The following is a 27,558-nucleotide window of genomic DNA, read 5'->3' as shown; positions in this document are numbered from 1 at the left end:
GAAACGGCAGCACTTGTGGAATTTCCACCATTGTTTTTGTGGCCGTAATGAGCCGAGCCGGGCCAAGAACTGTCACATGTCTTACTCGGTCTTAGTCGCGTTAAATGAGCGTTTAAATGGCTCTGAGCCAGAGGCAGCATGTTTACTTTTACCCCGGCACTCGGTTGTTACAAGTGAAGTTAATAAAAAAAAAAAAAAAGGGAAAAAGTGTAGAGAACTCGGCGCCACCATAGTCATCGCTGTGTTTACATTACGAGAAAGGCACTCAATGGAAGCCAGCACTCCAAAGCAATGGGATTTGTGACTCAAACAATGCATATAGTGCACTGTCAGGAATTATCTATAAAGTCTTAATGACCAGGCTAACAATAGAAAGATTACTAGATCTTTGATTGCCTTTAAATGCAAGATTGTCGGAATCAAAACATATTTTCGGAGAGTTTCAACGACTTAACTGGTTACCAGCATTAGTCAGGTAATTTATTCCTATTAGGCGGTAAAATCATTGTAGGAGATTGGTGTTGGTGGCTATTAAATGAATACATCTTATAGTTTTTACTAAAAATCAGAGCATTACGAACAGAAATGCATGTAAAAATTAATGGCTTGCCTTTTAAAAGACAAATCCATTATAACTCAAACTTAAAATTCAAAAAAGGAAATGTCTGCCTTAAGTTTTTGTTATATTTTCTCAGTGCACAGTGCTGCTGGTAAGTAGAGTGACTATATGTCAAGTTGGCGGCTGCCTGGGAGCGGCGACAGCTACAAGCCATGTGGGTGGCTGGGTGATCCAGTGGGCCGTTAAGGGGGCAAAAGGGGCTGGATCAGGGCAGGGACAGTTGCAATGCAATGCAACTGCATGACTACCTGGATGCCTGGCTGGCTGTTTGGCTGACTGGCTGCGAGCGAGCGCATTCTCATTGTGCGACATTCCGCATTACGGCGGGCGCGTGATAAGCCCATAAAAAAAACACGCCAACGGCAACTACTCAGCTCAGCCGAGTGTGTGAGAGTTTCAGTTTCAGCATTGGTTTTGTGGCCAATAAGTCACCGATTTGGACGTGGGTGGGTGTATACTATACTGAACTATACTATACTATATGGCATCTGGCTGGGCATTCGGCATGCTGCCGGCTAGAAAGGTGGTTTCAATTACCCAAAGATTAATTCTATTGACGCTCGGCTGCATTGGCCTTACACTGAGAGAAGCAGGATGAGGAGGAGGAGGAGGAGGAGGAGGAGGAGGAGGAGGATGCAACGGTACAGCTATAGCTAGTTCTGGCCGCCAATCAATAGGCTTCATTAGCCGGATAGTGGATCTTGGAAGCCCGCCATGGGAGGCGGTGGCGCAGTGGCCCGCATGGACGCCCAGCAGTGTAGCTGTTAAAATTTGACAGTTAGCCGACAGCCGCGATCGTTAAGCATCATTAAACATGCCCGCCAACAAGAGCAGCACCCAACTCACTACTGCCAGTCAGTCAGTTAGTCAGTAAGTCAGTTAGTCGAGCTGGGAGCGGAGTGTTTAGCGATCCACGTCACTGATAATATCACAATCGTGGAGCGAGGATCGCGGATCTAAGCAGAGTTCAATCGGGTGGAACTATTTGAACATAAGTATACCCCATACGGGTACACTGAAAGAAAGTAAATTTCATGAAATGGCACATTTCTCAAACTAGGATGGAAATTTAAGGGTGTAGGAAAGTAAGCGTTTATTGAGGCTGTCTAATAATTTCCTTTACTTTTTGTTAATATCCAGTTAATTTTGATTAAATTATTTGTTCTCTCCCCTTCTTAATAACAATATTGTTCCTGATTGGGACCACTTGTTTTCCCAGTGACGTTGTAATTGGCCCATGTATAAATAGCTGTGCTGCAGGGGATCCATAAAGTAACGATTTAAATGCGTGTGGATGAATTTTAATTTCACTATCCAGTCGGCCTACGGCGCCATAGCTGCATTCCAGACTTTTTCAGAATTTTCATTTAATGCCTACGAATAAAGAAAAGTTGGCAGCTGCAGAGTCGCCATAGACTGCTGTTGCTGTTGTTGTTTCTGTTGGATGGCTGTTCCGCTGACCCAAATCCATCTCTCAACGAGCCGGGCACACAGCGAAATAAGTTGGCCAGGGCATTTAATCAACAGATCCGTTGTGTTTAATACTCTGACTGCGATTCGCCGCACGTCTCACTCAGCTGTTTGGGGGGCAGTCGCTGATGTCGACAGATGTCATAAAATCAGGTGGGCTCCTCCAGCTGGAGAAGGAATGGAGGAGATCTAGTCATCTAGTCGCGTTGCCATAACGGATTCTGGCGGATTATGAGGTTAAAGTTTGAATGGCTGCAGGCGAACACAATGTTGTGGGAAGAATGGCAACCAATGCAAGACATGTCTCTTCCCATTTTCGGGGTGTTAACATTGTTAATGAAAGGGCGGGGCCCAAAAAGGTCGAAGCCAGAAATTGCATATTCATGGAGGCAAACAGGAAAAGATGGGCGGTGCAAAATGGATTGGTCTGTCTGTCTATCTGTCTGTCTGTTCGGCAGTTTACGGAAAAAATGGCTAAAATAGCAAACGGCAAAAGCAGCCGCAAAAAGTCCCTGAGAATTGCATACAATTGAAATCGCTGCTGCTGCCATCAGACACTCATTGTTGCGTGCAGTCACGTGAGGATAAAACAAAAACAGAAAAAAATAGTATAAATAAATCCGACGAAAAAAAAAACAGGCAGCGAAGTGAGTAAGCTAGCTACGCAGCTTGGCAATTAAATCTATTCAAGCCAGACAGACAACAATGTCATGAGCTTTTGCCATATTGTTTCAGACTTTGCCACTCAGCCAATTACATCAGTAGTTTTTTTTTTCCTTTTCTTTTGTGTGACCCGTGAGAGGGTCCCCTAACCCCTTGCCCCTCATTCCTTCCCCCTCAAAAGCCAACACACACACCTGGTCACTGCCAAGGTAATTACAGACAGTCGGTGCACCGACAGCAGCCCGTGAACTTGACCTTTCCGCGGGCATCGGAAATGTTTTGTGCGATTTTGGTCTTGAACCCGCTCTGAACTCCAACTGGAGCTCTTTAAATTGCCAAAAGCAAATGGCCAGTTGAAAAATATAAACAAACCGCCAATCTCATTGCGGCGAACAGTAAATATTTGCTCAGCATTACTTTGAAAGCGCACACATTTCCATAAATACTTTCAATAAAAAAATTAAAATCCACAATGATGTCAGTTTAGTCAGCAGCCCCAGATGACAGAACTTACACGAGAGGCTGAAAAGTGATTCATACCCCAACACTACTCGTATATGAATGTTGTTTTCAGTTTTAGCATAGGTCAGTATTTTTGATGATGCCAGCAGAATAGCTATAACCCCTAACGCGAACTGAAATCGAGTGTAAAACATGCGAAATTGAATTGAATCTGACAGAGAACATGAACATTATTTGCGTAGAATTCAAAATAAAGACCCCGCGCGATGAACCCATTAAATTGTTTACGTAATCCATTTAAATGAATGGTCAATTCGCGGCGAGGTGCGAACTGAATGCGTAAACACAATCGGACCACATGATCATCAAAAGCTAAGGGAATACACAAACATGTATGCACATATAGCTCATTTAGAGTCGTCGACAACAACAACAACCATTCATAAGCTTCGCACTGGCAGTCAAGTTTGCAATTAAAATCAGAGGAATATGAGTCAGTCAGAAAAGCGAGCATGGCATTGACCCATAAGATGCAGCTCCACTATTTATGTTGTTTACTTGCGATTAGAATAAATATATTTTTCTGGGCTATATTTAGCCCTCTTTACTCTTTCCCGATAAGCGCAGCTCTATGACATTCTTCACTTACCTCAGTATATTTGCATGCGACAGCTTGTTCAGGAGCTGCACCTCCCGCAGCATATTCGGTCGATTGGCCCGCAACTGATTCATCTTGAGCACCATCACCTGGCCGGTTGTACGATGTGTGACCTGGAAAACAAATCAGAAAAAACATTGCCAAAATCAGAAACATGAATCTATATAGCGAGTAGTAAGTGGCGGATCCATAAATCGTTCTGCCAGCGCTGACAACTCAAGTGCAAAATGTGAGGACACGGCTAACTAAACCAGGTATATGTTTTTGCAATGTTCCAGGGTCAAGTTCGCGAGGAAAGTTGCCGGCGAGTGCAAAGCAAATATCGAGAGCTGGAGGATAATTGCGAATCGAAACAAGTGAGACGACAACAAGCAAAGTGGTTTTCATGGATTTGTGCAGACCAAATGAAAAATCAATAAACCCGTCTGTCTGCGTTTGGTCCAATGCAATTGGATGGTCGGCGGTTAGCCAGCCAGAGCTGTCTGCAATCACAATTAAAATTGTAAATTGAATTTGCCTTTTGAAGGTAAGTTGGGTAAAGGTATGCCTGCCATGGGGTTAAATGTCATTTAGCCTGCCACCGCGTAGGTGCTATTTCTGTACATCTCCTACACTGACGGAAAATTGAGTTGTCTCGAACTTAAAAACTCTCTTTATTATACTTTATTCTAAACAAAACATACAAATAAAGCTTGTATTTAAGATTAATAAAAATATAATTATTTTAAATAGTATTTTTATGAACATCTCCTACACTGATGAAAGAGATTTCTCGCAATTCAACTTTATTTCATTAAAAAAATTTAATTTGCATTAAACTACCTTGTATTCTTTAAGATATAAACTACATCTTGTTAACATTTATTGTGTTTTCATTAAAATATAAACTTCATAATTAAAGATGTGTCTCCTAAAAAACCCTGAGTTAATAACAAAGAACATTTATAAGTTAATGTTTTGCTATGCAGTCTTTATTTGGAGATAATACTTCTGATTTAAGAGTGACTTTTTCGCAGTTTAGAGCTCGTCGTCTGAGCCGGGATTGCCACTTGGCGCCAGACAACATTATTCACAATTCACTTAAATAAATAGCCCCAAGTCGCTGCCAAGCCACACACGCGTTCATACATATTTAGACCTTCGACAATGGCAACTTGTGTTTAGTTCTTCTTGAATTTTATTCTATTTTTATGCCGCCGAGCAAGGCAAATAAGCAGTGAAAACAAACAGCGGACACAGGCACTTCTATTTCTTGAGCGCGAATTTCTCGGCTCTTTGCTAATGGCAGCAAATTAAGTTTCCTTGTGGCCCACAAGCTCCACAAGCTCCTCTACCCCGCGATCCTCTCGAGCTAGGTCGGTCTATAGGTGAGTAAGCTGATATGCTGGATGGATGGATGGAGGGATAGATGGATGGGAAGGATAGGGGGCTTGGGGCAGGAATATGGGGCCTGGGGACACGTGTGCGTGGGTGACACACACGACGCCGACTTCCATGCAACGATAAAAACTTCAGTACCAACAACAGTCGTAACCAAGTCATTGTCATTCTTTATTGTCCTGTTGCGCTTTTAGCTCATTTCTGGCTTTGTGTTGGCCTCCATTCGCTAGCTAGCTGCCTTTGCGTCGGTGTTAACAAATTTATGAAGTTTCTGTTGCCATTTGCTGTTTGCTATTTGCTTACGCCCAGCGGGCAAAGTCCAATTCACGGCGGTCTGCAGTCATGAGTTGTTTTGGTCTGTTGTTGTCTGGCAGCATGTGGCAATCAAAAAGAAGGGGAAGAGGTGAGGTGAGGTGCTCCCAAGATTCTTAACTCGGCTCAGAATTCGATTTCCGCTTTGTGTCACTTTATTTTCGGCTAGCTCCTCATGTCAGTCGCTCATTTGCTTATCTGCCACTCAAAGCGCTTTCAATATACTTATATTTATACTTTATACCTCTATATGTTTTCCGCCATAAAATTGCCTCATAATGCTGACACACCCAGCCGGATGGACTCAAAATATATTTGAGCAAAACAGTTCTCTTTTAAATCGCTGCTGTTCATCAAATTGATTTTACAGGTGGCCTTCTGTAAGTAAGCTTTCTTTGGCAGCTAATAAACTAAACATGTTTCCTGTATTTTAAGTGCAATTTAAAAGATGAATTCATTGGTCTTACTTTATGATTTTTAGTTATTGTCTTATTCAAAACATGAATATGCGAGTTACCTTTTTTTTTAACGACCAAATCGAAACAAGATAAGCCTCACTGTAGCTCATTCTTTAATTACCAAATTATTTGTGCGTTGTGCGTGACCAATAAAGCTCGAATGCTTTATGTTTGCTTGCCAAATTGATTTGCATGAAACGAGTCCCTTACAGACTTACTGACTGTCACAGCCTGTCATCCCTACCGACCATTAAAAGAGCCACTCCCCGTTGAGTGTTTGCTTGGACAATTAAACCATTAAATGCATTTTAGAATGCTTTAGAAGCGCTTAATGAGCGCTGCAGATGAAAAGAGGCAGTTCCTACAAAATGCACGCCGGGTACGTGTATTTATCCGAAAATGTTCGAACCGTTCGTGCTGCAGACAAAGCGAATGCGCCGACTTTCCGGCCGGTGCAGTGGACCAAAAAGTGGCACGTCCATGCTCCTAAGTCAAAAGACTGTGGGCCTGCAACTGTGCTAAAAGAGAACTCACTCCGTCCACAAATGTGTGGATTGATCTTTTGCTGGGCGGCCAGCTTCAAAGACCGTCCAAGCAGTCGGTCGGTCGGTCGGTTTCTTATTGAAAAGCGTTTAGGCCGTTAGCAGTGACGTGAGAAAAGAATTACCGGCACAAACATGCCCATACATCACATGGCATCGATGGGCTTCCAAAATAATCAATTACGGGCGAAATCCGAAAACGAAGGTGTTCGAGTGAAAGAAGCCTCAGCCTCCGTTGATCTGGGTCGTCGTGTGTGGGAAAGTTATTGGGTTCTAAAAGCTTTTTGAGCGGCTTAGAAAATTCCCAGATTTCCACCGAAATTCATTGGCACCTCCAAACGACTCACATCCCATCGCTCCATCGTTTAATTTGCTCCCCCAAAACCGAGTAATAAACAATCGCCGAGCGTAAACAGCATAACAAGAGAATATTTATGAAGGAATATAAACCGCACACAGGCAGAAAAGCGTTTTAAACTTCTTTGTTCTGTTTGCTTATTTTAAAAGCATGAAAATGCTTTTAAATTTTCGTTTGCACTTCAAATAACGTCCAACTTAAAGTTCCGCCCATGAAAACTGTCAATAACCGGCAGAGGAGAGAGTGAAGTCACAGTCCGTTCTGCGCATTCAAATGAAACACATCAAATTATTATTACTTAACCAGTTTTAATGGCCAGCTGAGAGTCTCCTCATCGCATTGCATCGATGGTTATGTCAACAGGCAACAACAGCAGCAGCAGCAGCAGCAGCAGCATCTCGGCATGCAAACAAATTTCTTGCCTTTTGCCGTAAATACTTGTATTTTCACTTTCAGTTGAGGCAAAAATGAAAATAACAGCGGCCACAATAAAATGGTGGCGGTTGCGGAAACAAAACAACAACGAAAGTTGCCGCACCACCTCGCCAAAAACATCCTTTTTGACCAAAAGGCCAGGCTTTTGGCCGAAACCAGTCGGCGTCCACTTGAAGCGAGGCTGAGTTTAGCTCAGCTCACACTGACATTTCAGCCGGCGGAAAGAAAAAAGTTAAAAAAAAAAAAAAACTAAACAAAAAATTGGTAATCGGTAGGCAGAGGCTGAGGCTGAGGCAGAGAAAAACCCGCTCAGTTTGGGCCCAGCTTGCTACATGCATTACTGTTGGCCGAAAAACGCGTTTTTAGCCAACGGATTCGGCATGGGGCACACACGTGTGACATTCGATCTGCGGTGCCAGTTAAACTCCGACTCGATTGCACCGGCTACTAGAGAAAATATTCCAGCTATTTCCACGCCGCCGCTGCGTTTCGTTTTGCTGGTTAACAAATACTTAATGCGATTTACAGTTGGGTTTTTTTCATTCACCAAGAGCCTGGTCAATCATCTTTCACATGGCAGCAGCAGCGGCAGCGGCAGCGTATTGTGGCAACACGAGTTAGCGGTACAATGTCACCGGCGGAACGGCTGCAGGGAGTCGAGAGTCTGGCCAAAACATGTTCTGGCACACTCCGCCGCGTTTTTCACGCCGATGTGCGAACCCAAACCCCAGCACCGAGAAATACGCACGACAAATGTCGGCTAAAACCATGTAAGACAAATATTAGGCGAGAGGTGTTGCTGCCACCAACTTCTGGTCATTCCCATTCCCAAGTTGTTGGCAGAAAAAGAACCAGCTGAGAGCTGAGAGCAGAGAGCTGGTAGCTGAAAGCCGGCTTTGAATGGAATTTAACCCAGTTTGCTTTCTTCTTTCGCGCTTGCTGGCTGACTGGCTGACTAGCTGACTGGCTGGTTGTCTTCATTTCTAGCCAACTGGCTTTTCAGTTTGGTTTTGGGCGTCAGGGGCCGCTCTAAATGGCCTTTATTGCTATGGTCAGTTATAACGAGGCAGTGTAGAGACAGGTGACTTTGTTTGGCTATTTGCATGGAGCACAAAACGGGTTAAATGGGGATAATATTGCACGACTCTATTGTCACGAGAGCCAGAAGATTAAATAAGGATTTAGGTAGACCTAGCATCTAGTCTTTAAATTTAGCCCACTCTCTAAAGTTAGTTGGTCAACTAAAATTAACCTTGACGGTTGGACTGACGTAGAGCCCAATATTTTTAGACATTGTGATACGGTCAAATTGTATGCGCCTTATCGGATCGCATCGCATTGTATATATATAACCCCAGCTATATCAGCCCAGTCAAGTATTAGGATCATAATATAATGGCTAATCTAATCAGTTGTCGTCGGTGAATTTCGGGCCAGTCTTATCGGCCCATGGAAAGTTCAGCTGCCCAAGGGCATACTTATGATTGGCCATAAAGATGCATGGGGATGGCGATTCGGCGGAATTAATTAGCCACAGAGCAAGTGAGCGTGTGCATCAATCACCATAAACATTTATAAAGCTGGCAATAGCGGAACACAATTGCAGATAAAACTCCGGCCAGCCCCCAAATAACAGATATATATCTCTATATTATGCCCAGGCCACAAACAGAGTCGTAAACAACGGCAGCAAAAAACTATAAGCTCAAGTGCCGTTTTAAGCGATTTCGAATTTGGTTTTCATGTGAAACGAGCGGTTTTCGTTGCTGCACCTTGTACATTCACACCATCACTTTCCAGGCGCTTTAATGGGCGGTGGGCGGTGGGCGGTTTCGTGTGTGTGGGCGGCCAGGAAGTGTCCATTTGAGCAGTGCAAATCAAAGAATATTTCAGGCTTCAAGCGAAGATGTTTTGCAAGCTGCAATTATTGAGACACAACACACATACGCGGCCAAGATACAGTTTCAGATTTGTGCAACCTTTTATTGAACTTGTTAGGTAATGCGCCGCGAACTTTAAATGATTATTATAGTTTGTGGCTGTTTGTTTGTGCTTTTAATTGTTAACGGAAGCTTCGGCGCAGTTATGCAAATGTTTTTTGTTTTTTTTTTGGTTTGCTTTTGTTTTTTGTCGTTTTTTTTTTTTTTTTTGGTTTTTTTGCTTTACAGCTCCTGCTCGTTGTTTCACCTTTTCCTTTGTGGCACATGTTTAACAAAATTTTATTTCGTGTTAAGCAAATAATTTAACAAGTAAAATGTTGTTGCTAGTATGATGTTGCCGGGGCAGGAAGCAACGGCAACGGCAACGGCAACAGCTGCAACTGCAACTGCAGCAGCAACAGCTCACGCATATTGCACAACTTTTAGTGGGAGGATGAGGTAGGTGGGTGGGTGGTTGGCTGGCAATTTTTGTAACAACAGCAATTATTAGCTGTTAGTTGTTGCCAACATGGAAATTCGATATCAAATTGAAAAGCCGAGGGAAAAGTAAGTGTTCGCGGAGGCGGGGACAATTAACGCATACTAAAATCCAACCGCTATGCATCACGAACATGCGGAAATCGCAAGTACATCGTACATCGTACATCTCATGTATTTATCAGCTAAGCCAATCCAAGCCAGCGAAAAGTAATAATAACAAACATTGCATAATCAATTAAATCTGACAAGGAGGCCTCACTATCAGCCTTCGAGATCACCTTCAGCAGTTCATTGCACGTTCACTGGATGGGCTGGCCTATCTGCCACTCGCGTATTACTAAGTATAGTTTAATGGCCCGTGTTATGTCATCCCATTCCAGGGGCCCCCGTAATGCTGTTCTCACGATCTCTGAGAGACTCTAGGACTCGCTTTAATGACATCGGACGACAGCAAAGTTTACGATTACACGACCGGCGTCGTAGCGGCCATAAAAAGCATTCAAAATCGAACACGTTCTACATATTGAATTATAACAATGTCACAATAGGAACAATCCAGTCGTCATGTGGGATGACTCGGCAGTACGGGTTCTTTCAAGTCTCAGTCTCAGCCCCAGTTTCAGTTCCAGTTTGAGGTGGATTGGGACGGGGAATGTGCCATGCATACGCTAAAGGGTTCGTGAGCTGGCCCTAAGAGAGCTGTTCGTACTGCTCCTCGGAAATTAATAAACTAGACTACGTGCCTGCCATGGATACCGAGTATTGTTTGCTTAGGTAAGGCACGACGACAAGACATTCTTGGTTTGGATCGAACCTGATTTGTTTATGGGCTTGCCCAGCTGCATATTTCCCTCTAAAACGTCTAAAGCCTCAAAACGCAGAGGAGAACGTCGTCGACCCCCTGCCAAGACTAAATACATAGTATAGTACACTTTTTAGCGATCCGCCGAACCGAAGGTCATAATTATTCCTATTCTTGGGGTATCAATCATTTGCGGTTGAGGAATGTGCTGAAATGGCCAATCCGCATACACATTTCTATATATATATATATAGAGGTAATGACTTAATAATTTGCCAAACAATATATTAGACTGATTTATAGTGGCCACTATCTCTGTCTCGCTTCACCTCTATTTGTGTACATTACTTTACGATACTGTGCTGTGCTGTACGGTACAATAATAAAATTAAAAGCCGCTTAACTTGTTTACTTTTGCATCAATGGCATGGCAAAAGACATAATAAATGGGTTAAGCAAACACACTCGCACAAACGCACCTAAAAACGAGCAGCGTCATTAACCGACGACGTTTCGGGCCCGTTGAATGCCTCAGATAGCTGGGCATTACTTCCAGGGATCTTAGATTGTAGATACTCGCACTCACGGAACGATTGCATAGGAATTACGGTTTTCAGTTATTTCGTTTTCCCCAAGGTAGTTCCGCAAAACTCTGTTGGTTAAACTTTAATGGGATAACCTTAGAAAGTGTTAGAAAAACTTACATGACTGAGCTTTTAATGACTGACTCATGTGGAAATATATTCATAGATTATAATACAAATAAAACCAAGTGCATTTTATATATTCATTAAGCATCATGATGCAATTCACGGTGGTTTTATATTACACTTTACAGCTATAATCGTAAGTTAGCTTATATTTTGTGTTTATTGTATAATTTGATATGTGTTTTATTCAGGTGATAGCACACAGCCTATGATTATTAATTCTCCAACTTTTTAAATCCATTTATAATCGCAAAAGGCAATACAAATAAATTGTCATTTATAAGGAGCATGTCATTGTCACTGTGTATGAGAAATAATTTAATCTTTAGTGCATTGCTAAAGCAATTAAATGGATAAATGTAACAGAAAATCAATTAAAGACGTCTTGTTGTACATGAGCGGCAGCAACAGACACCACTGTATATCGACAACAAGTCGCGTCGCCAAACAAACTGTGCTAAATACCAGAAATGAAATAGAAATACAAAAAAAAAAAACCGCACAAGACAGTAGCAAACTGTTAATTGGATGTGGCGACTGTCAATCGATAGGTGGAAGTGAAAAGCCAGCACAAAACTGTGTGCCTCCCAGTGCGTTTTTCAAGTACGTCACCAGGGATTAGGGGTGTGTGCTGCGAAATAATTTGACCTTAGAGCCAATTTGATCGAATTGCCAATTGATTGGGTGGCAAATTCACTTTTATCGGGCAGAGTGTGGCAGCCAGTTTTCATTTTTAATTTCATTCTGTGGCGCCGCCTGCCTATCCCTTCTTGGTCTTAGCTCTTTGATCACATATGCGCGGCGAGTAAGTCATACAATTTAATTGCTTTTATCGCACGCCTTAAATCGCAAACATCAGTCGATGTGGGCTCTGTCAATTAAATTAGAAAAACACGCTCGTGAGTGTGAGAGTACTTCTACAACAACAAGTTGAGAGTCGAAGTGGTTGATGCGTTGCATTTGGCCAGTTGTGACACGTCCACGTGATTAAAATCAACATAAAGTCCAGACACACGCCTTCCGCTGTCGTACCCCCTTCTGTTTTCATTAAATGACAACAACAAGCACTTCCGTTTCCCTGGCTTTTCTCCGGCCATTTCATTAAGTGTGGCGCATTTGCCATAAGCAGCCGTCCGTCCCAGTGTCGCCTCGTTTCGACGTGGCCCAAAAGCCTAGGCCAAAGCCAAAGCGATCCAATCAAGCCCGCTCGGATCGGTCCCCGTTGCATGCTGACCATAAAAGGGTCACTGGCATGCTGCTGGCGATTAGCACGAGATGCCAGTCGAAAGGGTTTTCGCCTCCCTATTTGGCTGGCGAAAATACGAACAAGATGGAAATCTTTTATTCGGGGATCGAAACTGGGAATACCCTTTAAATAACTATTTTCTAATGGAATTATTCAAGTAAGCAAAGCTATCCGATTCTAATAAAGTTAGCTTTCAAAAGTGTATCCAATATTGAAAAATCTAATCTTATGGTCTTTATGGATTTTCAAAACAATTTTGCAGTTGCAAAAGAATTCTTACGCCTTATAGACAAAACCTATTGCAAACCTCTAGCCAAAATTAAAGTACCCGCAGATTTCAGGGTATTTTGGATAGAGAGTCCACGAATCTCTGGAGAGATCTTTTGCCACAAAGAGCTGCATTCGAGATCCACGCAATTTCCATACCCACTGCGGCTAAACTTTGTCGGCTTGTTAAGTGCGATCGGGTACGAAATGTAATTGGTTTGGCGCGTTAATAATCAATTGGCGTTTACATTTTAAATGTGGCATGCCGCGGTCGAGGAAAGGCGGCAGCGTTTGTTCTCCCAGCGAGACACCGAAGAATGCCAGCCAGGCCAACCGTAGCCAGCACTCCAAACTCTCCATTGAGATCGTGGCGACGTCTCGACTTTGCCGTCTGCCCTTGATGAAGTGCCAGAGTACCACATATGCTGACCGCCACAGTAGCCAGTCCGTATGATGGAAGACCCTACACTCCCCTTCCATACCTCCCTCCCCCCAGTGCCTAGACGAAGTTTGTGCAACTCATGTCAAGTGGGCCGGTTCGGACTGGACGGCGGCTACACGTGTCGCCCAACGTCAACGCCATATCCAGCACCCAACTAGTTGTAATCGAAGCCGGATCGTATTACACGCCAAAAAAAAAAGACATCAAAAAACGGCAATAGCTAAGACAAGGCATTTTTGAAGCTAGATTTAATCATTCTTCCTTTGTTAAGGCCCAAAAATGTAAGAGATATATAAATTTTAATTACCATTGTGCAAGTCTAAAGATTAGGGCTAACAAACCCATTAGGGCTAACAAACCAAAAGTATCAAGTATACAAAAAACCCAAAATAATCAATATCTAAGACAAGGCATTTTAAAAGTAAGATTTAGTCATTCTCTTTTTGTAAAGGCACAAAAAAATAAGGCATATATTAATTGTGCAAGCCTAAAGATAAGGGCTAACAATCCTAGTATTAAGTATAGAGTTCTAATTTATATAATGTAAAGAATAATACTGCTAGTACGTTGACGAAACTATTTATACTGGGATTCTACAAAAAAAATTCTTTTCAAAATTAATTTTTGTTTAATTAATTCGATACCTAAAAAAAAAAGCGAAACTTTGGTGAAATCTGAGACGTTTCTTTCATCGATCATTAAGATTTTGTTCTGAGTGCAGAAACCAGTTGGACTGGATCGATTGGTGGCGTTTCAAGCTCAAGTCCATCAATCAGCGGCTTGTTTAGGAGGTGAGTGAGCCATGGGCACCGCAGAGCCAGGCTGAAATAGCTTTTTAATTGTCGCAAATATTTATAGGCAATTTCTCACGCATAGCCAAACAGATTCGTGCGCTTTACCTGGTTTCAGTTACCTGCCTTACAACTGCCGTGCAATTAAATCCAAGGATTTGACAATAAGGAACAAAATGCTCACCTGAAAGCAAAGAGAGAAAAACGTTTATTAATTTTGTGATACGAGCGGTGGCAATGAACCTAACTTAGAGCTAGCTTTGTTCAACAATATACTTTTGATAATTAAAATGTGCGCATAAATTATTGTGCACTTCATAAACAAACAGAAACGCTCCATATCAAGAAAGCAGAGAAGAAGAAAGAAATATAAAAAAAAAGCACAAAAAACAATTTAATTACGCACCGTTTGCGCATCGAGTGCGGTACACAAAAGTGAAATGCAGTTATAAACACTCCAAAATGAACAATCGTATTTTGCTAAAGCAAATAAACAAAGACACGGCCCACAACAGTTGGCTGCACATTTGAAATTGGCCAAGACAGGCAAAAAAAAAAAAAAAAAGCCACGCTTTAATTTCATTACATGTTCATGTTTCAAATGTGAGAAAATTTTTGAAAAATTTCTGGCTTTTGGCTGGAAGTTTAATTCATAAACACGAGGGCAATAAATTACATTGTATTGGAAAAACCTACGCAGATGCCTGCTACATTTCTCGGGTCTTGTGTCGCGTGTAGTCGACTTCAAAAAGAAAGTCTGCATTATAATTGCTTTGTTTCATTTTCCACACCATTGTTAGCGGCACAAAACAACAAAATCTGTAAAAATATTTCAGCTCTTTTGGCAAATTGCGGCAAATACGTTTTGAAAATAACTGCAAGATAAATCAGAAAACTTAGTCAAGTCCCCGACAATGACAATGAAGCCGAAGCTGAGCCGCCGTACAGCAGCAGCAGTAGCAACATCTGCATAGCATCTTGTCATGTCGCTCGTCGTTCAACTTTTACAACGCGCGGCCTGGTCCTCTGTTTTTATTACTTCATTGCCGAGGAGGGATATGAATGGTTGAGTGGTCGGATAGTTGGATCGCTGGATGTCTGGGATGGGGGAAAAGCCTGCGACATGTCAACTATTTCAAGGCTAAATCAGCGAGGCAGCCAGTCGTGTGTCAACAATGTTTCACCCTCGCCACCGGGCCGTTGAACCCCGGGCTGCAGCTTGGATTTATGGAACAAGTTGGAATGCATTTGCCTGTCATTTCGTTAATTGAAAGTTGGTGACAACAAACAGCAGAGGAAGCCGGGCCTTTTTTCAGTGAGTAATTTCATTTGGACATCCTTTATACAGCACTCTAAATACAACGCCCCGATGGAATGCAAATACAAAACGCTCTAACTAAAAGCAAACTCGCAATCAATTAGAACAAACATAGAGGTCTGGGTCTGTTTTTCCCAGGCCCATTTGGCGACTCGTTAAAATAGTCACAGACGCCGCACCCTGCCACGAAAAATGTTGCTCATTATTTTTGGTCTTTCGGTTTTTCGGTTTTTCTGCTGTGCTTTTCCAATGCGTTCAAAATAAATAATAATAATAATAATAATAAAGTTGCACAACACCCATATCCGTACGTGTACGAATTTGAATGAAGGCAACGCGATGACGCCGCTGCTGACAATCTTTTTGCGCCTGGTCTCTCAAGTATCTGCTTCTCTTTAAATTTATTATTTATTTTGTACCTCTTTTTTGGAGCATTTGCTGGGAGCAGCCGTCAAGCCGTCAGATGCGTTTTGTTGCCTCACAAAAGCGAGCTGGTCTCCCAGCCAGGGCTTAGAAATGCAACCAAAAAATAACAACATTTCGTGGTTTCTGGCGCCGTGACAAATTCAAATGAGCGCCACTTTTGGGTGCAGCCCCTGAGACACAAGAAAAGGAAACAGCGAAAATAGTAATAATAATGCGGTCATATATTACTAATGTGTTTGGATCGCCGGCGTCTGCCCGAAGCTCCGAAATGAATCAATGCAAACTATGAAATGCATATCGCAACGACAGGGACAACAGCAACAACAGTGACAACACAGTTGACATGCGCTGCCCGCGGCGCACAGTGGTCAAAACTTAAAGATTCTAGGGAAATTAATATACGAGGAGTTACTAAAAACTTAACTAACTACATCAACAACAATAATGCAATCAATATTGCTTATAAACAAAGTACAACTTTGGATCAAGAAAAGACTATTAATGAGAGTATCTATTAAGTTTTTTTGTTATCTCATTCCATTGCCCCAATTTTCTAATCTAAGCTTAAACCTTCTTGTTTTTCGCAAATCTAAAGTGACAGTAAATTAGAACTTTATGAAAATAATACCCCCTTACAACATTATTAGTAGTATTTTATAAACCCACTGTGCTGCAACGCTGGCGATGAATCAGTTTTACAGCGGATGGAGGCAGGGCAATAATCGTCGTGGGGCAATATGCTCAAGGCCTTGTGTCAGAATTTTTATGAATGAACGCGAGAAGGCATACAATTTACACGTATTGAGTGCGCTTAAGTGCTCCGCCAATCGGCGGCTAGGAAACTGAAGCAGATAGCTGAGATCGGAGATCTCGGAGCTGAACTATTGCCAGCATCCTCGATAAATTCGGAATTCGCCAGAGTTCGCTGAAAAGCCATTGCCACTGCAGAGATAGCGGGGTGCATTGAACCCCAGCATCGATCGGATGGATCAACCAGTTGAGTAGTCAAACAAACGTTTAAACTCTGAACAGTCAATTCCATGCGACTCCATTCAATTCAATTCGAGTATCTGCTAAAAACAGATATTACCAACTGGCTTTGGCCAGCCCGGTTGTTGCCTATTTGGTAGGATATCGTGTTGGCAACGTTGGTTCGTTTTTGGGCGGCCCCATCCTCCAGCGAGTGAGCAGCCGGTCACGTTTCAACTATCAACTGGAAATGGTTTTTTGATTGGCCATCCTCCCCAGAGCAATGCCTATATAGTTCTCGAAACGCGGAAGTTATGAGCCGGCTGGCTGTCTGCTTGTCCCTCGCCAAGATTAACCTGCACTCTCCCTTGCTTAATGGCGGATATTTTCTAATCAATTTCCAAACACACTGAACACAGTGCCTTGCAGCGTTAAATCGGTAAATTGCCGGGCCCGCTGTATAGTATTCCCCCCCATTAGACAACAGACTGTGCAATCTTTAGTGTCGTTTGTCACCATATTTGCCACTGCAGTTGACACTGATGGGGACCAACAACCGAGAACCACACAGAAACCCACCCAGACGGCCAAACAGCCAGCCAGCATCTGCGGTCAGCTCCGTCTGGGTCTCTATGGCTCCACTGTTGAAAAAGGTGTTTAAAAAACTGTTTTTAACTTTTTAACAAGTTGTTTAAATTGAAAATAAATAATTGAATCGAAATATTCAAGTACACAAATTGTTTAGCTATATTGGATTAAGCTCATTTAAGATTGCATTTTTTTTATAATTCATTTGTATGAGATATTTTTCGTTTATTGCTCACGATAAAAAGTATTCTTTTCCCTCAGTGCATTGGAGCTACTAAACATCTTGCTGCCTGCGCCCTTCATTAATCGTGAACCTGGTTGGAAAACAGAACCGTGTGCGGTGATGGCATTTGATGTCATCCTGAGCCTGCGGCCTGACTGACTCCCCTGGGTGAGCACAGGTTTTTTGGTTGTGATTCTGTTTGTTTGACTGGAATTTGATTATGCACCAGCCAGTGTTTGGAGGAAGTCGTTCCCTGTACCATTCCCATTTCCATCCCCAATCCCATTCCATGTTGCATCTGCGCAAAAGCGTCGAGTGCAACTTGTCATTGTTTATCTGCTGTGGCAGTGCCAAACGATAGCTCGTTGTGCTTCTGATTCTGCTTCCGCTGGATGGGAGAGCTAGCTTCTGATGATGTTCCTGGTGCAGCTGCACACAATGCGACTTGCTTGTGCCATTTTCATTTCCATTTCCATTTTCTTTGCCTGCCCAAATGTGCGCAACTGCAGCTTATCTCGAGGGGGGGGCGGAGTGGTAAAGGGTCAGGGGCTTTGGGGTTCTATGTCTTGCCATTCACCACTGCTTCTATTTAGGGTTTCCTTGCCACTGGAGGCGGCCATAGAAGTGCCCGCGTCCAGCGTTCTCTGCTGCTGCTAATTAAAAGAGCCTGCCAGAGACTAGATACAGATACATGCGGGATCCAATAGGATGATCGTGCACAGAAAAAAAATCAAAAACCACCGAAAGACCTATTTTCTTCGTTGAAATAAACAAAAATTTGATTTCAAATTCGTTTTAATTTTCATTAATTATTACTTTTAGCTTAAAATACATTTTTGCAAACTTCTTCATAGTCAAATAGTTTATATTCCAAACTATTATAATCATAGTTTATATAATATTTACTTTAACCTTTATATAAATAAACTATAAACTGCAACAAGTTTATTCCTTAAGTTCTATCCAGTTTCATCCACAGTGTAGGTTAGTAAGTGATATCAAAGAGAGGCATCACCCAAGACAAAGACAAAACACGAGCTGCAACTGCAACTGCAACTGGAACTGCAGCAGCAGCAGCAACATCACCACCAGCAACATCAGCACCAGCAACATCGAGCATCCATCGCCAAGGGGCAGTGCTTGGGTGGCAGCCTGTTAAATGCATTTGCTGCCCTGACCCCTATTGTGACTATCAGGCCATTTGGCGGAAATTTAAATTTAATTAGAGCTCTGCCTCTGACCAAGCTCGAGAACGGGAAGCTCGTACCCGGACTCGTATCGGTTAGTTAAGGCGGTCGTAGGGTCTTTGATGGCTCACAATTGAGGAATTGAACAAAGGAATATATTAGAAGACTTCGATAATACTTATGATATACTCGAAAAACGACAACGGATGCGTGGGAAAGAGCAGTCAGAGAGCTATAAACACATTCTTGTTGTACGAATTTTATTTATTTTCTTTATGTCTCTTTATTTCTTCTCAGAGGGGAAGACATTCGAGATGTTCTTTCATGAGGGAAGAGTAGATAGTATCTATATGGGGGTGTGCGCATTATGGCTGTCATTTTACTATTGTCGAATAGTTTATTTGCATACTTATACCCGTTGTTTCGTTTTGTTTCATTTTGTTTCGTTCAATTTGCGCCATAGCCCGCTGATGAATCGCTGCTGGTGGCATGACGCAGTTCACATACCGGCAATAAATGTATTTAGCTATGGATAGACAATCGGAAAATGAGAGCACCGAAAAGTACGCACTTGAGTCACTAAAAATGTTTGGTGATTGCGAGAAAAGGGTGAAAGGGTTGTGGAACAGAGATATATAGATAGGTCTGGAGGGGAGCAGCAACACTTTCAAGAAGAAATTCTCAATTTCAAAATTGTCTGACACTCAGACAATTGAGTTATGACAGCTGGCTGAGTGTTTAGTTCTATTTAAGTGCCTCCCAGATGCTCCATCTCGATATGGGATACCTAGATCCACAGATAGATACTTTTTGTGAATTTTCAAGCCTTGCCTGAGTTTCACCAGTTTGGAGAGTTCGGTCAATCAATTTGCCTCAACAAATTTGCAGCACAAATAGAAAACGCTTAGATATTTAACCAAATGGACAATTGTCACGCCAATTTGAGACGACAAAGTCTCCTTTGGCGACTGCCGTCCGACGCTGTGATATTTCTCCCATTCAATCCATTTTGTTTGTTTTATGCCGCAAGCCAAAACCAAACTGACCATGAAACACCAACACCAGCCCCGAGCGGGCAGTTCAATAAAAATATTCGAAAATATGTCTCCGACTTCACCGCGCCACGCTTGACCGCTTCGAAGGGTATATTTAGTTCAAGTGATTTGTAGAAAACCATAGAAAAGCCGGCGATTTTATTTACATTTAGTTGATGGATAGCTTCGGCTCGGGACTGCGGCTCGGCCCCTGGATAAACCATAATTAATTACGATCGAGCGACAGTCGATCGATTGTCGTGTCTCGGGCTCCGACTTTGACTTTGGTACCGACGACTCTGGCCGATATTATCTTGGCTCCGTCTCATTTTTTGGGTATTTTTTTTTTCAACTTCAACTGTCAGGGATTTTTCAAACGAATACGCATATAGTTTTCCCCTCGATCGGTTCTGTTGTAGTTGCGTTTTTCACCGGAATCATTGGGGGAGAGTGCTTTCTTTTTGAGCGATGCATGCGTACAAAGGCACCCCACGAGTTCAATGACACGGTCAGCCAAGATCGTTTGTACAATCCCCTGGAAGGGGGTAGACCACCATTGTGTGCACATTGGGCAGAGGGGCCGGCATAAAGCTGCTTTATCCTGGGACGCGGTCTAGGGCATTTACTGGGCTTTTGTGCTCCGATTCTCGTTGTGTGTTTTTCTGCATTGTGCCTCGCAATTCATGGACTTTCATTGTTTGCACGGCCAGATGTTTAAGACCGAAAATGTCGTTAATTGACTTACTTAACTACCCACTCCCACACCCACTTCCACTCCCACTCCCACTCTCACTCCCACTCTGAATTGCAATTAGATGACTTAACGCTCACGTGGCCAAATTGCTGTTTGCAAAATTAATGAGGGGAGTGTGGATATGCGCGGCACAAAAGTCGACAGTTAATTGGAATAATTCCGATATTAGCCCACCTTGCGCAAAGTTTTCCTTTTGGCTTAATTGTTTACTTACACCCAGAAAAGATAAGTAAATTTGTAAATTTGTGCCTGTTTTGATGTTTACGATGGCGAATGTGGTGTGAGAACAATACAGTATGCCCCATTCTATATATATACAGCGCAATTTATGGATATGTACTGCTTAAGTACACCCTTACCAGAATATTTGCATAGCCCATAAAGAAGGCCTTAAGACTGACACATCGGACTGACAAAGCCAAGGAGCACAGGCCATGGCGAATGCAGCAGCATCTTAAGGCGGCGAACCAGAGATTAAGTTAATTACAATTTCGCGCTGCTCTGGCAAAGTCAGGCAAAGCTGGCAACTGGCAACGGGCAACATGCAACTGGCAACTTGCAACATTGTAGCTGCTGCCACTGAATATTTTGTTTTGAACTTGAACGGTGGGCCAGTGTGGGAACGCCTATGCCTTCGATGGCTATATATGTATATATTGTTTGACCAACTTTTGAAGACAATACCAAATGCAAGACGGTCCACCGCCTATTCATAGGTCGACGACGTCTGGCACCCACGTAGCAAAACAAAGCAAAAAGCGAAACTAAATCGTGATTTATGATGATTATATTTGAATTGCTCATTGTCTCTCACACTCCAGCATCAGATTCGGCTTCAGTTCGGCCAAGCATTTGGCTATAACGAACGATTTTATTTTTATCTCATTGCAAATAAATAAAAATCAAAATTGGGACTCGCTGATGGTGGTGGTGCCCTGACCATGACCATGTTGCAGCTGTTGCCCATGCAGTTTTCCAGCGAACCGCGATAGAAGATCTGCGGAGAAAAGCCCCCAAAAATAGGGAGCTTGGCTTGGCTGCATTTTCACTCTGGCGACTGGTGGCTGGCGACTGGTGGCTCTCCCTTTGAGGCCAAGACCCAAGCCTTCGCAGTGCATTGGGTCTGTAGGGCGCCGGGAAAGTTAATTAATTTCACAGCGAAAGTTGCCTTAATTAATGCACATCATAGACGGCATTGTGAGGGCATCTAAGCTCGCCAACCATAAACCTTTATCCACGGCCAGCAACCCCTTAAAGTTCGTATTACCAAAGTCCTGCCGTTTGTTTGAGCAGCGGCGTTTTAAATTACAGTTTCACTTTTTAATTAGGCCCCGCCCGGGCCAGACGTCTATGCAAAGTCGAATAGGGAGCACCATGAAAAGGAAATTTTAATTAAACAGTCTGCGAGGGTTGGCACAACAGGAAAAGTAAAAACACATTGCAAACTCCAATACCCAGAGTCACAGAGCGTTGGAGTGTTGGTCAGTTGCGAAAAATGTTTCGAGGGCTTGGCCAGGAAAAGAAGGCGGGGCTTTTTCAGAGGGTAAAATACAATAAATAGAGTATTACTAGCCTGTACTGAAAGAATTAGTTCTAAAATCTAGGGCCCTTTAAAACCACTGAAATATCTACTAAACATTAATCTTAAACGATATTTACAACGAATGCATAAAAAAGGTCCATTAAAAGTAATTACTCAGTAGAAGCTGGTCCTTAAAAAATACATATTTACGAATGTTCATAAATTACTAGTATTTTAAAGATAGTTTTTATAGAGACTTGCATTTTAGGCTTAACAAAACTGCAGTGAAGAGTTTTCAGTGTAAAAGCCAGCGATGAACTAAGTCATTTGCCGACCTGACTGAGGGATTCGAATAGGGCACGGCATTCAGCTCGGCTCTGATCGGTTTGGTTTGGTTTGCCTGACTTTGGTCGGGGTTCCTGGTTCCTGGTTTAATAGCTTCGCTCTTGGCATTGAAATATTTATCATGTCGTGCTAATATTGCCCAGAACCTCGAGGACTGGACACGCTCGATTGGACAGTTGGATAGGGAGCAGCTCTTGAAAGAGCTGCCAAAGCCAAAGCCAAAGCCAGCCGGGTTCGTTTGGTCTTTGTGCCAGTCGTAGTCGTCGACGTCTATCTATGTATCCGAGGGACCCCTGCTCCTCCTTCTGGCTGGCTGGCTGCTTCTTGCGTTGCCTGTCATCATTGACACGCGAATTGCAAAAGTTAATTTAAGTAGTTTTGGCCAAAAGACGACAACACGGCCAGCAAAGCAAAACTGCAGTGCACTCCTTCGGACCCTGAGCTCTGGCTTTGGCTTTGGATTTAGCTTTGGCTAGTCATGGGCAGATTTATATGGCCATTTGGCTAATGAATTGCGGCTAGCGGCGGACGAAGAAATAAGAGCTGATCCATGGGTGCACATAAATCATGAGAACTGAACTTCGTTGCTGCTTTTACTACTTCGATTTCATTCCTGAGAAGCCAGATCATCGATGAGCTCGCCGTTTTTATTTTCGTTGAATTTCGAAGACATCAGCGGTTTTGTTTGGGCCCGCATTTGTTTTTGAATGCCAATGCTTGTTTTTGTTGGCCATCTCGTCGCACGCCATGTGAATTATGTGGGAGTTTTGTTGGCCCTGCGCAAACATTTCAATTCCAAGCCGTCTGTAATTATTGCGCAAATGTGACAAGACAAACAGTTTGCTGAACACATGTATGTGAGAAAGGCAAAACCCCGAGTAAAACAGAAGAAACAACCTAAATGGTTGGCAAGGTCACAGCGAGCTGCGGTCTTGTTTTTGATACCCTTCGCTAAGGTTTTATTTTCGGTGCTTTATGGCCGAAACAAAAATAATGCGGACCCCTAAGGAAATGCCCAGAATATACGCGGACTGAGTCATCGCCGTCAAAAGATCTTGCAAAATAGGAAATATGGGCGTGCATATATAAAGATCGCGGTGCTAAACAAAGCGAGTCCCCACAAATTAAGGCAACGTCAAGCGGCGTAAAATGAAACGGCAAAAACAAAATGTTACAAAAAAAAAAAAAAAAAAAGACACGAGACGAATCGACGCTAAAGTTGAGCAAACGAAACAAACCCACACCTCATAAACAAAACGTATATTAACCAAATGTTCTCCGAGGATCCCGTCCACCGTGCAAGTAGCACGAGTATTTATTACATTTTTGACTCACAGAAAAATCTACGTGAAATATTTGGCACACATTCAACGAAGAGGAGGAAAAATAAAAACAAAAAAAACATTGGAGCACGCGACGTTTGGCGGGGGCCTGGCGTCCCGATCAATAAAAATAGCCACTCGCAATTCGCGGCAAGACGTGGGCGAGCATCATCATCAGCATCTGATTCGAAAACATCATCATCACCGGATGATGGCCCGATGGAATGCCATCTATGCCACAGTTAAGAGGCAAACAAAGTGCAAGGACGTCCCAAGAGGGCTGAACCCTTCCCCATCCCCATCGCCACCGCTGGCTAGATATAAAAATATCTTCTTCTCGGTATCTCTGGCTCCGCCACTCAGCTCCATCTCCAGAGGTGAATGAATCCAAAAATATTTCTGCACGCAAGTTGTGCGCGTAATTGCACGTTGCTGCACCTCGCTCTCGGTTTATGGGAGTCACTCAGGCCCAGGCCCAGGCCCCAGACTCGCAGTCGGAGATGGAGAAGGAGCTAGATTGGGATCCAGAGGCTGTGGGCTGCTCGACGGCATCTTCGGCTTAACCCACATACAGGCAAACTTCCCTCTGCACATGGACACAAACACCACCGATGCATTCCTAGCGCTTTTTGACTTGCTGATTGGCGGCATCCCCGTCACAGTATCTAACTGGATCTAAATGGAGTTGTGGGCTTTAGTTCTTTGAACCAACTTAGGGCATCTATGCTCTTACTGAGTAAAAACAGGAATTATGAAATAAAAAAGACTGCCAAATGTCATTATTACCAAAGTTATAGGCTTTGTCAATTATAACTTTAATGATTTATATTCATTAAGACATTTTCAGTAACTTTTATCAAACTACTAAACCAAACGATCATTATTACCTAAGGTGCGAAAGTTGTAAGCTTTGGCAAATAATATTTTTATGATTTATATTCATTAAGATATTTTTATTACACTTTTAACAAGCTACTAAACCAAACGGCCAAAGCAAAAACATAAATATTAAAATAAAAGCGGAACATACTGTTTAGTTAGCAAGAAAAACCATTGAACTAGTTCACCCACTCAACTGAAATACCCAGAAGACCAGACTTCTCGCACACAAATGTCGCATTTTATGGGCTCTAATATGAAAATCATTGCCGGTCGTCCGCTCCGTTTTTTTTCGCCGCCCGGGCTCCTCAAAAATGCAGCAGCTCGTTAGACGCATTAGGGCCCGGACATTATTTCCTTGGCGGATGACATATGGCAAAGTGGGGATCTGCTTTCCTCCCTTCACACACATGTACATACCTGTGGTGGCGGCGCGTCTTATTAGAATTTATGATTGCCAACTTTTTTTGCTTTCTTTGGCGCCGGTTCGTGGACTTTGGTTGACTTGCTTCGCTTTGCTTTGCTTTGCTTGCTGGCTGCCCAGCTGGCATTTACTCTTAGTTTATTATTTATCATGCACTTTATGGAGCCCCGAACAGCACACGTATATATTTGCATTTTTAATTTCAAATTTTTTATAGCCAAGCGTGAAAATGCCTCACAAGACAACAGGGAAAACGGCAAAACGGCAAAACGGCAAAACTGCAAGCTAAAAAAAAGGCAGCAACAAATCTTTTCCTAATGCATGAAAATTGAATGTGCATGACGCATCCGACACTCGTTGAAGGAGCGAAAACATTTATAAATTATACAAGAGTCAACTAATTGAATTCGATTATTCAGCAGCAAGCCCTTGGGGTGGATAAACCCGGGATTTGCATGAATTTTCCCACCCGTCGGATCAGTTTATGAAGATAAATACACAACACAGCTGCGGTAAAATCAAAGAAGCGTGGGACCTCACAAAATCCTCAAAAATGCGAAATATTGCATGTTTGTACAACTAATGAACCTTCAATTGGATTAATTATGAGCACATTTGTTTTGGTTAATGCTTGAAGATAATTTTTTGACTAATTTGGGTTGCCGTATCGCCATTAATGGGACAGCTGATCTAATAAATTACCTGACCTTTGCTTCGAACGCCAAACAATTGTGGACATGTGCAAATAAATAACTGATTGTTTTCGCTTATCAATGGGGTTGTAAAGTAAGTTTATTCGTATTTCGCCAGCTACTATTGCAATGACTAAGAGCATTCTATTGCACATCAATAAGTCTATTAATGAATGAAATGCTTGACTGCCCACGTGGCTGAAACAAAACACAAATATTTGCATATTTCAAAATAATATTTACGAGCTCGACTCCAATCAATTAACGCATTAACATGCTTTTATTATGTATCACATTCAAATTGGGCAAATCGGCGGTAGCCAGTGCAAAACTCGTTCTCGGCGCCATTACCAAAAAAAAAAGCGAAAACACAAAAGTTTTCTACGTGGGCGATCCCAAAGTGAGTGAGCACCGAGATATGTGCTGCGGCTCGTTAAGTGTTATAACTTAATTAGCTGCATGGCGATTTGCGGAGATGCTTGAAAGGAAATCAAATATTTTGGTTGCTTATTGTTAAACGTTTACGGTAAATATTTAGCTGTATATTTTTGGCCCATTACATAACTTGTTTTGTTTGCAATTTTTCAAAGAGTGCAAAAATAATTTGGTTTTCTTTCGGCTAGCTTTTGTTATTGAAATCGCAGTTTTTCGGCTTGCCTGATTAGTGCGTTAAGCACTTTTACTTTTTTCGAACCAAAGACAATGCCTCTTGTTATGTAAATTGAATTTCAATTTATCAGTTTTTGTAGGCTTGAGGCTCGGAGTTAACGAACTGTGTTTTAAGCTTGAACATAAAGTCTATTATTAGTCAAGCATAAAGGAAAGATGCATTAAAATATCTGGGAAAATTAATTAGGGCGCATTAGGTTACATCTGTAAAATATGGAGGGAATATCTGCTGGATATGTTCGCTTTTGTGTAAACATTTGCATGCACATCAAAAGTAACTGTAACCAAATGTTTGTCTGGTCTGGGCAGCAAAAAGTAACAAACAACCAGCAGACAGGCAACAACAGCAACAAAAGATCAAAATCATTTGAAAAATTGTTTGGCGAAATGGTAAGACCAAATCGAAGATGGAAAATGTGTGCAGCATGGCAAACAAAAAAGAAAAAAGTAGGGAAAACCGAGTGGCCAGCGGAAGAAACAAACCAACCACTCCCGGACCAATGCAGATGTTGCAGCAGTTTCTGCTGCTGCTGCTGCTGCTGCCGATGTTGCTGTTGCTGTTGCAGTTTCTAAATGCCGCCGCGCACCAATTCACCGACAGTCAGGCACAGCACAGCACAGGCTGCAACAACGGCAACGAGAATGCAAAACTTTGCATAATTTATGGCAATCAATTTCGCGTGAACATCAACACGGTTGCAATGCAAAAAGATACAAAGCACCAGCAAAGCAACCTCGCCAAGCCGAAAGCCAAGATGGCGAAAAAGAAAAGAAATTGCGGCAAGGCAAACGGACTGCAAGCCATCCGTCTATCGAATGCCACTATCAACTTATTTAGTTCTACTTAAATGTTTACTTTCATCAATTCGCAACGATTGCGATTGCGACTTGACTCCATTCGCTGCCAGCGGAGCAATGTCAATTGGCTGCGGATTGGATTGGATTGTCTGATGTTGCTTTTTGGTCACAAAACTGTAGCTGGTCAAGAGCGCCAGAGCTAGAGAGTCGCCTCAACAGGATGCCCGCCATCGGAGATACATTCACTTTGCAGAGCCCGCTTAGTGGAACACTTTTCAAAACATGCAAAAGCGTCCGACGACTCTGGGGAGTACGATTTCGCCTGGCCCTAATCTAATTGCCATCGCCTATAACCCAATTTCCCAGTTCTCCA

At 42.6% G+C, this 27,558-nt stretch overlaps 1 protein-coding gene across 2 annotated transcripts in view; it reads right to left on the bottom strand.

Moving 5' to 3' along the window:
* The window catches only part of LOC108135774, a 49,507-nt gene that overhangs the window by 12,183 nt on the left and 9,766 nt on the right, over positions 1-27,558 (bottom strand). For both annotated transcript variants that reach the window (XM_017256630.2, XM_017256631.2), the window contains exon 3: positions 3,864-3,985. In XM_017256630.2, the coding sequence (XP_017112119.1) occupies positions 3,864-3,985 (122 nt within the window). The remainder of the gene's footprint in view (positions 1-3,863; positions 3,986-27,558) is intronic.

This window comes from Drosophila elegans, unplaced genomic scaffold (genome assembly GCF_018152505.1).
Source record: "Drosophila elegans isolate 14027-0461.03 unplaced genomic scaffold, ASM1815250v1 contig_476, whole genome shotgun sequence".
In the NCBI taxonomy this organism is placed as follows: domain Eukaryota; kingdom Metazoa; phylum Arthropoda; class Insecta; order Diptera; family Drosophilidae; genus Drosophila; species Drosophila elegans.
The sequence above is the reverse complement of the archived record's forward strand: the minus strand, read 5'-3'. Positions and strand labels throughout refer to the sequence as shown.